This window comes from Bos mutus, chromosome 1 (assembly GCF_027580195.1).
Source record: "Bos mutus isolate GX-2022 chromosome 1, NWIPB_WYAK_1.1, whole genome shotgun sequence".
Taxonomy (NCBI): Eukaryota; Metazoa; Chordata; class Mammalia; order Artiodactyla; family Bovidae; genus Bos; species Bos mutus.
In genome coordinates this window covers 52,841,167-52,856,595 of record NC_091617.1, presented here as the reverse complement: position 1 = coordinate 52,856,595, position 15,429 = coordinate 52,841,167, and the positions used below count along the sequence as shown (strand labels likewise).

General features: G+C 39.3%; 1 protein-coding gene across 1 annotated transcript in view; it reads left to right on the top strand.

Annotated features, from left to right (window-relative positions):
- The window catches only part of MORC1 (MORC family CW-type zinc finger 1), a 158,651-nt gene that overhangs the window by 129,785 nt on the left and 13,437 nt on the right, over positions 1 to 15,429 (top strand). Inside the window, 3 exon segments of the mRNA XM_070357835.1 lie at positions 2,516 to 2,611; positions 4,690 to 4,756; positions 7,076 to 7,237. Of these exon segments, the coding sequence (XP_070213936.1) occupies positions 2,516 to 2,611; positions 4,690 to 4,756; positions 7,076 to 7,237 (325 nt within the window).

Genomic DNA, 15,429 nt, shown 5'->3' with positions numbered 1-15,429 from the left:
GAGAGGAGCCGTGTAACTTGATTCATTCTTCTCTTACCTGCGTTATTTTTTTCACAGAACTTGCAGAGTTATATACCTGTCATTTTACTTATTTAGTATCTCTCTGCCTCACTAGAAAATAAGCTCCATAAAGGAAGGACTTTGTTGTCTTCATCATAGCAGTGTCTGACCCATACAGGGAACTCAATTTTATTGAATACATTAATGAACCAAAGGGAAGTACCTAGAACATAGCATTAACTCTGGGAGAGTAAAAACAGGAAGGGTCTTGGAACTTGGCAGGAGGGCACAAACTAGCCTGGTAGCCTTCATGGGTCCTTGATAAAATGTTTGGGATGGGTGTGGAGGGGCAAAGAGACAGAGAAAAACCAAAGTGATAACAGTTAAGGCTTCCTTAAAGACAATTGAGTGAGAAGATTGTTACACAGTTGACTACGGTGTGTTCTTTCTCCTCTCCAACTTTTTTATGATTTATTTATCCTCTTAAATACATACTTCACAAAACTGAGCATATGGTATTATACTGATCCTTTGCATCCCTTGGAGAACTGACAAATCCCACTCTACTCATTGTTAACATAATTTTAATTAAGGTATCTAAAACCTCTCGTTAAGACTTAACTGTAATCTCATTTACTGTGTGGGAAGTGTTATCTATTTCATGACTAGAGGTAAAATCTTAGGAAAGCGATATCCCCAGACTGCAGAGTATGAGACACAGTTAAGCCTAAGAGACTGGAGAATATTCCTATAATGAAATGATGTATGTGAAAGAGCTCTGCAAGTATCAGAGTATACAAATAGTGTCATTGAAAAAACAACTACGTGTTTCCTTGTCTCAGCTTGAAAAAATCCAGACCTTCAAAACTACAAGTACATTGTAAACAAACAAAAAACAGTTTCCTCTGAACTCAGATATTTACACAGTGTCATTCAAAAAGAAATACTGTAGACTGTGAATTATTTATCCAAAATATTTTAAACATTCCTATGCCAAAGAATAAAGGAAATATAAGAAAGGAAAAGAAAAGAAGTCTCTCCTGCAATAGAGATGGTAACGCTTTGTTTAAGTAACATCTAGAGGGGTGAGTGGACATAGCTGATCTTCATGGAAACAGCCCTACACATAGCAAGCTCAAAGCAGAGAGCTAAATAATAAAATGCAAAAGTAATTTCAGGAGACTGAGTTAATAATACCACCCCCAAGAGTTCTTGCTGAGAGTCCTGCCATTTTTGTTAAGCTTGGATTCTTTTATCTTGTCTGATTTCCATCATAAGGAGAGGTTACCAAAGAAAATGAACACATCTGAGCAGGATCATCATAGATTATTATAAAGTGGTTATTGCTAAAGGCGTTAAGTAGTTCATTCCTCTCCTGAGCTTCCCTTGTGATTGCTGTTAACTGTGATGGGAAATAGTGTGTGCTAAGCTTAAGTGAAAGTGTGAGTCACTCAGTCCTGTCCAACTCTTTGCAACCCCGTGGACTGTAGCCTGCCAGGCTCCTCTGTCCATGGAATTCTCCAGGCAAGAATACTGGAGTGGGTACCCATGCCCTCCTCCAGGGGATCTTCCTGACTGAAGATGGAACCCAGGTCTCCCACATTGTGGGTAAATTCTTTACCATCTGAGCCACCAGGTAAGCCCATGCTGCTTATAAACTAGTCAAAAAAGATTCAATTCAAAGGAGAGACACTTAAAGTATGTAGATCTTCCTTACACGTCAACACATCAGAAGATAACTTTAAATTTTCTGTTACATCAGAAATAAATAAGATACCCATTTTAAAGTCATTTTGCAAGATGAACTTTTGAAAGTATATGCATTTTATTTACTTCCTGGCACATGAATTTATTCTCCCAACTCCACTTAGCCCCCATCCCCACCACCACACACACACACACACACACCCCTCCCCTCACTCTCAGTGCCGCCAACCCTCCTGTCTCCTGCATTCAACACATTAAGGCTCTGCATCCCACTTTAAGCAGACTTCCTCTTTTGTCAGAAGACCAGGTGTCCCTTCTCTCACCTTCCCAGGTGTGCTCCCCAGTCTGGGCCGCATGTTCTTCCCCAGCACACTCTTGGGCCCGAGGCCTGAGCCTCCCCAGACTTCTCATTGCACTGATGTCGAGTTCATTCTCTGGGTCTACTCTGTAGCAACTAGAGCTGGGACTGCCCTTCCCAAACAACAGAGGCTCCATGGTTGCTCCTGGTGATCAAATACTTGGCCCATGTGTTACAGTCAACATGACATCCACCTAAGATTTGGATTTAAAAAAAAATCTATCGCAGTATTGGTAGGAATGTAAATATTCCTTTGAAGAAATGATAGATGTAAATATGACATTTACAATGCAACCATACTTGAGCTGCGTGCCAGTATAATTTCTGACAACATGTATGTTTGTGTCCCTGCATAACATGTCCCTAAAGTATACTTTATGGTCTCTGATATGGGCATTGATGTTCAAGGTCATTTTTTCACCTTACAATATACCCTTTGTTTTGGTGCAGCTTTAAATAAAGAGCTTGTTTTTCAGATTTTAGATGAAAGTGACACTGATGTTCCATTGAAACAAGAAAAAAAGGAAGTTTCTCTTATGAAAAAAGGTAAAAAAAAGAATTCAGTTTACCTATATTAGTTTAATGTCTTGAGTTGTTTTCAGTTTGACTTATGTGACATATCTTACGGTAGCAGTTTGGATTTTGAAAAGTTAAATCTGTTGTTCCTGCAGTGGGAGGAGAGGTGATAGAGACTGAGCTGCCAGCCTCACACGTTTTGAAGGGGCACTCCCTGCCTGAGAATAATGCCCCCTGCATGACCTCACTGCCTAGAATTCCCAAGAGTGCACAGATGTCACCCTCCTCCTTGAATTTTATTTAGAAATCTGCTGAGGATTGATATCAGGTCTGTCATTTTCAGAAACTATTTTTGAAAATGATGATGACCTTCCTCTGTTTTCAGTCATTTAGTTCTTTCCCTATTTTGCATGACTCCTCTGAGATCACTAAGAGTAGTTCAACAAGCACATTTATTATCCATGGGGTGTAATTTGTCTCAGATGAGAGATTTGACCTTTTTTTAAACATAAAGTTCCCATGTTATAGTTTTCAATCTAAAGACAATTTCCCAGGACAGAGAGCTGGAAACAAACTAGACTCAGAAAATTTTATTTTCTTTAGTGTTCATTCGTTATTATTACCAGAATTCATTATGTTCATATTATTATACCATTGTCTCCTTTATTGTAATATTATGCTATTGGCCTAAACAGCAGAACCACTGTTTTTTCATTGTCATCTTCTTAATCTGAAATAAGTTTTAAAGGCTTTCTTAGTCTCCTAAATAGGTCTCTGTTCATTTTGACTCAGTCACTCCCAGTCATTTTTGTATTGATCCATGCCATCATTTCGTGTTCACTCTTAGATGTAAGCACTCCTTTCCTTTATACTCTGTTGCTTAGGTAACCTAATCAGTCATTCATTCACATCTTTATATTTGAACCCATTAGTGCAGGCCATAAGAAATCACACTTTTTCTTTTTCATCATAATTGGGATAATTTGCCATTACACAATCAAGATTTCTATTGTAAGAATCTCTTAATTTTAAAGCCAGTCTTTTATAGAAGTTTCAAGCTATTAACATGCCTTCAAGTATGTGCCAGTTGGATTTCCAAATTGTAATAGAAAAATTGTTAGTATAATTTTGATCCTAAAATTAACATTTAATTTCAAATACTCATCCTGGATTTGGAAGGAACAAATTGTGAAATATTTTCAAATGACTGTAATTATGAATTAGTTGGCTATTAGGTTAAGAAATTTCACTTTGTATGCAGATCATGAGTAAAACCAACAGTGCCTGCAGTGTGCTTGGAAAACCTCTCTGTCTATTCTCTTCTATGTCTCCTTAGAGTAGTCGGGCAGGTCCTAACCATCTAAAACATTTCTTGTTGCTTTCCTGTTCCACTTGGCCTTCAATGGCCTTGGACTTTGTAGCAAGGGTTTACTTGGTGGAACAATATCACAGTTATCACAAAGGATTCTAGAGTTAGATGGAAGAAGAACACTTTGACTTATTTCTTAGACTCTCCCCAAGATCCTCTTGAAACCAGTCCAAGGGGATCAAAGCATTTCTGCTTTTCTATGGACTGTTAACAAAGCACTCACCTCTCTGAACCTCTTGATTCTGAGGTTCCCTGAGTGAGAAGACGAACTCAATGATTGTAGGTCTCTTACTGCATTAAAATCCAACTCTCTTCTAGGGGCACATTTCTGATTGGGGTCTTTCAGGATGTCTTTGAACCTGAACCCAAAGGAAGAGAGTAAGACACTAGGGAAAGACAAGTCCTTGTCTGGGTGCAGAGGCTGCTGAGAGAAGGGACACTAAACAGGTCCAGTGAGTCATCCTGTGCACACCAATAACAGAAAATAAGCATCATTAGAAAGAAATTACAAAAAAACAAGCTACAGAGGCTCTCAGATTCTTGTACACTGTGTACACTTTATTAAGAGGTTATTGTAAATTGTCTTGAAAAGATATTGGTGCAGTTTTACAAGAGTGTTTGAATACAAAGCCAAATTACATGCAAGTTGTTAATGAGCTGCTAACACTTCCTTTAGTTCACTCTTACGTGTGATTGCCAAAATGTGGTTATCTTCATTTTTGTCTATGTTCTTTAGAAGAAAAACAGGAGCTGTGCAGTGATACTCCAGAAATAAACAGAAATTCTTCATCACCTAACTGGGAAAGGTGAGTGTACTGCAATTATACAAAATTCCAAGGGAGTACAATTATACTGTTGAAAAGTAATTACCAGTGTTTAAATACAAGGAGAAAGAAAATAATAGCAACAAGCAAAGGCAATTAAAAGTGGAACAGAATTTTAAAGGAGATAGGAAAGAATAGAATACCCTAGATTTCTTACTCTTTTCCCAAACCTTTTATTTTCTTTTGTGAGGATTCAGGAATGGAATAGGCTTAACTTCCTACCCGTAGCAAGCAACTAATTCAAATTATTCTAATACAGTCAAAGAATGAAAATGTCATGTATATGTAAGGTATGACTATGAAATTATGACCTAGTTTTTTTTGTATGGCTTATAATCTTATTTCCATACATATATGTAAGTGTAATAATCATTGTATGCTAGGATATTCTTGACATGAGCCTTTTGTCACATTTAAATGTAATCAGCTAAATATTTTGGCTATCCAATAGAGGGAAAAAATGTTTTCAAGGAAGCAAATTCTTACCTCACTCTGCTCCGAATGTGTCTGTATGTGTGTATGTGTATACACATGTTGTATATGTGTGTTTGTGTATTATTTCATATATTACTTTTACGTTTTTATGAACTTTTGATTTTCTTCAAATAATCTTTGAATCATAACTACACAGTTCATGTTAGAACTATGATCCAATTAAGAAAATCTTAATGGAAGAATCATCAAATTCATTTAGTAGTGGTAGTAATAATAAAGATGATTATAATGACAATGATAACTAGGTACCATCTACTGAGGACTTAATAACAGAGGCATAAATTCTGTGTATATCTTGTATAATCTTTGGCACAGCTCTGTGAAGTAGGCTCTGTTATTATGTGGCAGGAGAAGAAACAAAGGTTCAGGGAGGAATGTGTGTCTTCTGGTGTAGTGCATTTTACCCTCCATGCCAACAGCAGCCTGAGTTTCCAGCATCCCCAAAATGGTAAAAAAAAAAAAAAAAAAACAACTTTAAGGACTTCTCTAATAAAATTTCAGCATAAAGGAGGTTATAATTAATAAGTGCCAGACACTGTGTGAATGTTCTTTAATGGACAATTAAGCATTAGTTATAATGTTCTTAATCTTAAATAAAGTATCAGCTGAAGTTAGACAGTATAATTAATGCCAAAGAACTGTTGACAGTAGAAGCACTTTCCATTTGCTATAAGCTATTATCCAGTTTTTTTAAAAGACCCAGATAGTGTGAATACAGGAAACTCTCCAGAGCTGTGGTCTTAATTCATGGATGTTAGCACGAAAGGATTACAAAAATCTCCTTTTCACTTGCTGGACAAGACTCTGCATCATCTGGCCCCAACCTGCCTACCCGGGTTTGCCTCCCATATTGTGTATCCCCTAGCCCTCTTAAGCATTTTTATTCTCATAACACTGAAACCCGTAGGCCTCATTAACACACTATGTGCTACTTCATGAATCATCATTGTTAGTTAACCTCCATGCTGCAGCCAGTTATCCTTTTAAAACATGTGTCAATCAGATTACCTCCCTCCATGTAAGAAACCCTCGAGTGGGAGCACCTGCTCTGCTTAAAATAAGCCCCAGCCCCCACGCCATAGCCAGTACCTCTCGGGTCTGCTCTCTGCATCTTCCTGTGTGCCCCACCCCTGCAGCCCTGGCCTTCTCAAGTATCTCGCAAAGACCCTACTTTGTTTCTACCCTAGTATCATTACCCTTCACCTGAAACACTCTTCCTCCATCAGGTCTTGACTAAATACTTCTTTCAACTGACTTTGCCTTATTTCTGGACCTACCTTTAGTACCTACCCTCCCACAAGCTGGTGGCTCAGACTGTAAAGAATCTGCCTGCAATGCAGGAGACCCGGGTTTGATCCCTGGATCAGGAAGATCCCCTGGAGAAGGAAATGGCAACCCACTCCAGTATTCTTGCCTGGAGAATTCTATGGACAGAGGAGCCTGGCAGGCTGAAGTCCATGGGGCTGCACAGAGTCTGACATGACTGAAGCAACTAACATTTTCACTCTCCCACAGGCTAAAGTAGAACTTGGGTTTAAAAACTTCTTTCAACAAATAAGAGGCAAGTGGTAGATGACTGCTGTTGTTAAAAATAAATTACTGCCAATTCTGTTTAATTGTGGTTGCCCAAAAACCTTGAAACAAGATTTTTTAGGAATAAACAGTATTCATATAATTGAGAATTGCTTTTATATAGCTGTGTAAATGACAGTTTTCAGCATTACATTTATGTCCATGCATTGATTTGTTGTATATTAACACCTCATTTGTTGTGTATGGTTTCCACTTGGAAATTCTAAACCTCAGCTTGTTTTTGCCCAGTATGCCAGTGGAAGATTTAAATCCAAGTTCTGGATATAAAGCCAGAGTTTCTGTGAGTGGTGATTGTAAAGTTGCTTCTTCACTGACAGAATCTTCTCAAAGCACGTCTGTCAAGGAAACAGTAAGAAAACTGACATCTAATTTAAGGTAAAGATATTTACCTGTGTTGTTGAATTTTCTAAGCAGTGACAACTCCTGATTTTCTTTCTCTATTGAGTGGTAATATTATTGAGAAAATTCAATAGAATGACTTTATGACTTGTCTCCTAACTGCACTGATTTAGATATAGTGTGGGTTACATGTCTTTTGAGATCAAATTATTGTCACTAACTGTCCTATTGTTACATGGTACAGCAATATAGTGGATGTTAGTTTTCTCTCCAATGTAATAAAAAATCAGAATTTGTAAGGATAGAAGATAGGACAGAAAGGGCTATTAAAAACAAAGGAATGAGGGACATTTATCATGAAGGGGAAAAAGAAAATTCTTACTGAATTTCTCCTTCCTTCTTCCTTCCCCTCTCCCTCCTTCCCTCCTTCTCTCCCTCCCTCCCTTGTTTCCCTTCTTCTTCTTTTTTTATTCTGCCTCACTAAGACCCTCATGGGAAATAGATAGGGAAACAGTGGAGACAGTGTCAGACTTTATTTTGGGGGGCTCCAAAATCACTGCAGATGGTTATTGCAGTTATGAAATTAAAAGACGCTTACTCCTTGGAAGGAAAGTTATGACCAACCTAGATAGCATATTCAAAAGCAGAGACATTACTTTGCCAACAAAGGTCCATCTAGTCAAGGCTATGGTTTTTCCTGTGGTCATGTATGGACATGAGAGTTGGACTGTGAAGAAAGCTGAGCACTGAAGAATTGACGCTTTTGAACTGTGGTGTTGGAGAAGACTCTTGAGAGTCCCTTGGACTGCAAGGAGATCCAACCAGTCCATTCTAAAGGAGATCAGCCCTGGGTGTTCTTAGGAAGGAATGATGCTAAAGCTGAAACTCCAGTACTTTGGCTACCTCATTGGAAAAGACTCTGATGCTGGGAGGGCTGGGGGCAGAAGGAAAAGGGGATGACAGAGGATGAGATGGCTGGATGGCATCACTGACTTGATAGACATGAATCTGAGTGAACTCCGGGAGATGGTGATGGACATGGAGGCCTGGTGTGCTGCGATTCATGGGGTCGCAAAGAGTCGGACACAACTGAACTGAAGACCCTAATGACATTATGGCCTTCTAAGAAGTCTTTTTTGTAGCTTTAGATACTGAACTTATTGAAAGAAATTAAGTTTTACTTTTTGCTTCAGTGTAGAATCTTATTATTCGTGGGCATGGTTAATGAGGGATTTAAATGTCTGGATCTCAGTTCTCAAAGGATGGAGTTGTTGTTCAGTCACTGTGTTGTGTCCAACTCTTTGAGACCCTATGGACTGTAGCCTACCAGACTTCTCTGTCTGTGGGATTCTCCAGGCAAGAATACTGAAATGAGTTGCCATGGCCTCCTCCTGGAGTTTGTTCAGATTCATGCCCATTGAGCTGGTAATGCCATCCAATCATCTCACCCTCTGTTGCCCCCTTCTCCTCCTGCCCTCAGTCTTTCTAAGCATCAGGGTCTTTTCCAATCAGTCAGCACTTCACATCCAGTGGCCAAAAATTGGAACTTCAGCTTAAGCATCAGTCCTTCCAATGAATATTCAGGGTTGATCTCCTTTAGCATTGACTGGTTTGATGTCCATGCTATCCAAAGGACTCTCAGGAGTTGTCTCCAGCTCTACACCATGAAAGCATCAATTTTTTGATGCTCAGCCTTCTTTATGGCCCAAGTCTCACATCTGTACTACTGGCAAGGATGGAGACATGAGCGTAAAGTTCAAGTTCAGAGATTTTCCAAGTAGGGACCAAAGATAAGGGGCTTCACAATCAAGCCAAAGAAGTTACTATACAGAAGAATGCCCTCAGATAGGTGTCATATGAGAGGGTGGGGGTCAGGAGCAGAACCACCACTAAGTTAGTACAGCCAATTGGTTTGGTTGGGCTTCACAGACTGTGAGCAGCCTGGATAAGGTAAGAGATTTTTAGCAGAAGGAAACCTATACTGTGCTCTAGCTGGAATAGTATTTTCCCTTAGGACACTTTGACTTTCTTATCACAGACTGACACAGTCTTCCTGAAGAAGAGAGTTGGCAAAGAATGCAAACAGGTAGGAAGAGAAAGGTGAGGTAGGACATATATATAGGGAGCCAGGGCCCCTACTCAGGCCCAGGACAGGGTCTAGGGTCCTGTGTGTGAAAGTAGACTGCAAACCACTGGAAGACATGGATGCCATTCTGTAGTTGCCCTGGGCTTTAGGGAAGTCTCTGTGGCAGCATCCAGGGCCATGGGGCTATACTACATGAGCATTAAGGCCCACCTGCTGTCCTTCAGGAACATACATCTAATGCCTATCCTGCCCCAGGTGAAAGAGGGAAGCTCTTGTTATTTGTAGGTGGATCCACTTTGGACTTTCTATCAGGACACATTTTCACTAATGACAGTAGGAACCCAGTGACAAGGTGTTGACCAAGGAATGAAGTCAGAGTGCTGCATCCCCGAACACTAAGTCATGACCACCAACTCTGCATGTTGCCTGGGTTGGCAAGCTTGTACTAGCATGGGAATAGAACAGAAGGAAACCACACCTCAGGACAGTACCAGTATCACCCAATGATATGGTGGATGTCAGTGTCATATTGCCATGGCCTACAGTATAGTCCCTAAAGAATGGGATTCTCCAACCATTTTCTTGCCTTCTGTCAGTACTTGATCAGAAGTTTTATGTAAGACCTTCATCTTTGATGTTGGGTAGCCATAAATTTGAATCCTGGATTCTTACTAGTTATAAGATTCAGGCATGTCAATTGGTCCCTAAGACATGGTATAGTATACAATAAATTATATATGAATATGCCTGTGTACATCTGAATAAATATGTGCATATTATTTTAAAATGTATGGACAATGTATATGACATGTCCAATAACTGGAACATTGCTTCAAGTGAACCAGGCCTTCTTGATAATAATAGCTACCATTTAAAAATCATTATTATTTTATTTTATTCATTCACTCAAGTGTTTTGTATACATTAGCTCCTTACACAAACTTAACAAAGCTGATATTATTTTTAACTATTTTTTTTTTTAAAGTTAAACTGAAAAAGAGAAACTAGGGAGTTCTCTAGTGGTTCAGTAGTTAAGACACTGAGCTTCCAGTACAGGGGGGCCTGGTCTCAATCCAGCCAAGGCCCCACATGCTACATGGTATAGCAAAAAAAAAAAAAAAAAGGGAGATAGAAACGAAGTAATGCTTGAAGTCACAGATATAATTACACAGCTACCAAGGACAGGGCTGTGTTTGAGTCCAGGCTCCCTGATTTGGAATTTCATCCTCTTAATCACAGTGTATACACACACACACACACACACATATATATACACACACACATACATACAGATGTACAGACTTACACATATACACACACACTTTTTGTAATACATACACACATACAGATACCACACGTGCTTTGCTATCTCTACACTGTAAGCCTGGAGAGACTTCCCTGGTTGTATTGTAGCAGAGTTTGGATGTACAACTATACATTATCATTTTCTTTATTTTTTTACTTGTCTAATTTTTGTTCTGCATCTAAGTGTATCACTACTGTTCATTTTAATGAGTTACATATGATCAAAAAGGAGATGATCTGATTGAGAGTATTAAGAGTGTAAGGTGCATCCAGTTCTATAATTAGGCATCAGTAGAAAATTAAAATTTTCCAGAAACCATCTCCCTAATGAACATGCAGAATCTTTAGTACTTAAAATCATCATACTATTATCAACTGAATTCTCTGAAAGCCAAATGAATTAATAAATAAGCTCCTTTCTATCCTGGCTTGAATTTTTTGGGGGGTGATTATTTTATAAAAATATTCACTGGGGAAAGAATTGTACACAACACAAGGTTTTAACTGGAATAAAAGGAGCTCCTCACTTACCGATTTTCTCTTTTGCCTTTAGCAAGATGTAGTGTGTTTTCTTAAATTTCACCAGTGAAGAAAAATTTCTTGTCTTCTGTGTTATGTTTCTTTTTTTCCTCCTTATACTGCACTGTTCTATTGTTTGGTCCATATGTTAGTCTTTGTGTTAACTAGACTTTAAATTCTTCCAGACATGAAGGTTTTGGTGGCCAGTCTACAGTGTGGAGGGCACCATATTCTTTATAATCATGATTGTCCACCAGACTTGTCTTGCTTGTCACAGATGAGAGAGCAGTCAGTTCCTTTGCAAGGTGTGGAGTGTTCCCTCCACTTGGGTCACTTTGAATATGACATCTTTTTTATCCCTTTCAACACTACTAAATGGGCCTCGTCCATTAAAAATGGTAGTTCTTATTGTCCATTTTATCACCTGATTATGCTCAGTTTAGCATTTTCCTATCTTGCATTATTTTTTGTTTTATGTGTATTAATTTGTTTAATCTGCAAATATAGTAACTCCTTTGAAAACAGATTGAGTCTTTCACATCGTGTCTAACATATATTAGTAGATTTTCAAAGAACACTTTTAATTAAATTGAAGGGGATTAACGTAAAAAGCAGTGAATAATATTTCTGGATGTTAAAGTATTTTCAAATAATGGGGTGCACCTGAGTTGTGTTAGTTAGTAAGAGGTAAATAAGGTAAACTGAGATCCAGATTGCTGAATTTTGTCAGATCCTAAATATTGAAGCAGTATCAAATCTCAGATCACTTTCAACGACAACAGTAATATTTTTTACCCACTTACTATGTGCCAGGCACTGTCCTAAGGGCTCTGCATATGTTAACTCACTTAAACTTTACAACCTCCCTATAAATAGATACTTTCATTATCCCTATTTTACAGATGAGAAGCTCTGAAGGATCTTTAGGATACTTATTTCTTGAGCTTCCAAGAAGAGAGATAATGTTATTAAAGACAAATTCTGATTTTATTATCAAGTTTCAGGGTAGAACTATGAGTAAATGCTCCAAGGGAAGAAGGGGTGTTCCTGGTGCAAAGACTCCCTGAGAATGGCAGCACTTGGTTCATATGTGTGTATGTTAGTCACTCAGTTGTGTCCAACTCTTTGTGACCCCATGGACTCTAGCCTGCCAGGCTCCTCTGTCCATGGGATTTCCAGACAGGGATACTGGAGTGGGTTGCCATTTCTTTCTCCAGGGGATCTTCCCGACCCAGGGATCGAACCCGAGTCTCCTGCATTGCAGGCGGATGCTTTACTGTCTGAACTACTAGGGAAGCCCACTTAGTTCATGAGCCCACTCAAAATACACAGCATCCACCTGGATACTCCAGACACCACTTTATTCCTGTTGTTTTATGTTGAGCACCTCCTTGTGGGACCTTCTGTGGATTAGAGGATCACTATCTCTGTCTTAAAGGGAACCTAAAGTTTGAGGGTGGAGAGAGGTTTGATGAAATATATCCTCAGGAACAAAAGAAGGTGTCATTGAAGATTATCATTGAAGAAAGGGACTCAGGACAATAAATAAAGGAATTTTTAAAGAGCTCTTAAGCATCTACATTCAGACCCTACATTTGTGATTGTTGGTAGCTTACTCTCTGTTCAGTAGTGTCTAACAGTTTTCCTGAATTAATTTTTCAGTAAAAGGAAAATGTGAAGGTCTGTGTGTTTGTACTTGCAAACCGCAGGAGCAGCATATTAATAATTTGTTTTCTTTGTCAGTCTCATGGGACAGAATCCCCAAGGGAAGAACTATTTAGCAGAAGCCATGCGGATAAGAGGGTACAAAGCTAGATTCTGAGGTCCCAGAGGGAGAGGGGCAGAGAAGGAGACTGGAGGTCGGGGTGGGGATGTGCTCAGTTTCTCAGCTGTGTCTGACTCTTAGTGGTCCCATGGACTGTAGCCCACCAAGCTCCTCTGTCCGTGGGATTGTCCTGGCAAGAATACTGCAGTGGGTTTCCATTTCTGCTTCCAGGGGATCATCCCTACCTGGGGATCGAACCCATGTCACCTGCATCTCCTGTGTTGGTAGACAGATGCTTTACCACTGATCTCTCTGGGAAGTCCCAGGGTAGGGATGAGGGTCCTTAACAATTAGAGAACCAGAGAGATTGAAGTAGGAATAAATCCTCAATCAAAGAGCTTCCATAAGTATTATCTGAAGTTTTGTATATAAAGCCTATAGCAACATTAAACACATTTTTAGCACTTTAGAAAGAGTGGTTGAATCTGACCAGGGCTCTCAATGCCATCAAAAAATACTCAGTTCTCCAGCATTTCTTTTCCTGCAATTCTTTTTTCACAGGCTGAACCCCCTGCCCCTCCAGCTGGCTAATTCCAGCTCTTCCTTCCTTGGGGCTTCCCAAGCACAAGGTTGGGCCCCTCCTTTAGGTAACCAGGAGGCTGCATTCTCATTTTAGCCTCTGTGACACTGTATTGGATAGTTTGCTTCCATAGAGAATGTCTGCATTCTCTACTAGGCTGAATTCAGTGTGATAAGATTGTATTGGGTTCCTAGCATGGGGGCATGATGCCAGTCTCTGGAAAGTGCCACTAGATACAGGCTGGGTTTTAGTAGAGGTTTGGGAAATGTCTGTGGAATGAATGAGCTTGAGGATACTGAGAAAATACAACCATGACAAGAGCTATTTGTAACAAGTGATTCCATAAACCTTTATATAAAGTGTTTTACTTTAAAATAATCTTCCTCTGTGTGTGTGTGTCTGTCTCTTTACCTCTCTGTCTTCAGTACACATGTGTGAGACATTATTCAGACTATAATGGTTTCATGTAAATTTTGATGCAGAGATTTTACAGATTGAGAATAATCCAGAACTGATTCAGAACTTTGTCTCTCCCCAACCTGCCCCTTTACCCTCTCCCACTACCCACCACATGCCACCACCTCCACATATTTGTTTTTCTAGAAATACTTCCTTGGAAGATTACTGATTAGCTCTAAATCTAAAGCCAAAAGAATTTATACCCACCATGAAAAGGACCAGTGCATAGATGAGGTTTCAACCCTGTGTTCGTATTGGAGGGGAGGAGACTAGATTTAGGGAAGGAAAGGGGTGGTTTGTATTTAAAAACCTTTCACCACTTCTGCTTCACCAAACCCACCATAAACTTGACCACAGGCCCCCTTTCCCAGGGAGTCTAGTTGAAGCTTTTATTTCTATGCCATCTGATTTCTGCTCAGCTCAAATACCCAGAAACTCCATTTCATCTTGCCTCCTATCCACTCAGCTTCTTACTAGCCAGGCAAATAATTCTGAGGTGTTGTATGTGTGTAAAACTCCTGAGGAGTTTTAACTTTTTAGATTAAATCTCCTTAAAATTACAAATGAATATTGCCACCAATAATATACTTAAAATACTGGGAGTGTAAATTATATAAGAGATGTTTTTCTTTGTGTGCCAAGTTATTTTATAATTGAAAAAAATTTGTAAATCCCTTGGAAGTTCTTGGAACACTTCAACATAAAACATTATTCACTTTTAAGATGTAGCTGTAAATTTCTAGATGTCCTGTTCTCCCAGGAATGAAATATGTATCATTTATGTGATTAATCCTAGAAAAGTCATAACACTAGAAGGACAGAGTGCTGCTGCCTTTTGACAAAATGAAACACCTGTCAGAACAATGACCATTGCTGTCTAGAAAAAGCTGGGTCCATGTATGAGTTCTTGAAATAGTCCTGGATGAAAAAATTACTCCAGAGAGTTAAATTCCTTGAATTTTTTTAGGAAAAAAATCAGTCAGCCTATTGTCAGCCTCTTTTCCTCCAGGAGATTTGCAGTGTTGGCTTGGACCTCTGCCAGGGAGAACATTCAAGTAGGTGCAAGGGTCTTCTGGACTGCTTGGTTAGGGATGGGTATTGTGAGCTCATACTCGCTTGCTTTAATCAACATCTGAAGATAAATGCAGATTCACGTGCTGTTGTAAGAAATAATACAGAGGTGTCCCCTGTACCTTTTATCTGGTTTTGTAACATCTTGCAAAGCTATAGAACAATATAACAATTAGGATATTTGGCATTGACACAGCCAAGATACACACTTCCATCCCTAAGAGGATTCCTCGTGCTGCCCTTTTACAGCACAGCCACTTCCCTGTCCCCACTACAAAAGTCAGTGCCTTTTGTAGAACACTTTGACGCCAGTGATAAAAACTATTTGCCAGTTATGAATGTTTATCTTTGCCAAGATAATTTCACAGAACCCAGGAGACAGATCTATTTCCGACAGATGGGTGCTGCGTCTCTTTTCTTGGTGTATTCCCATCTCTACTGTG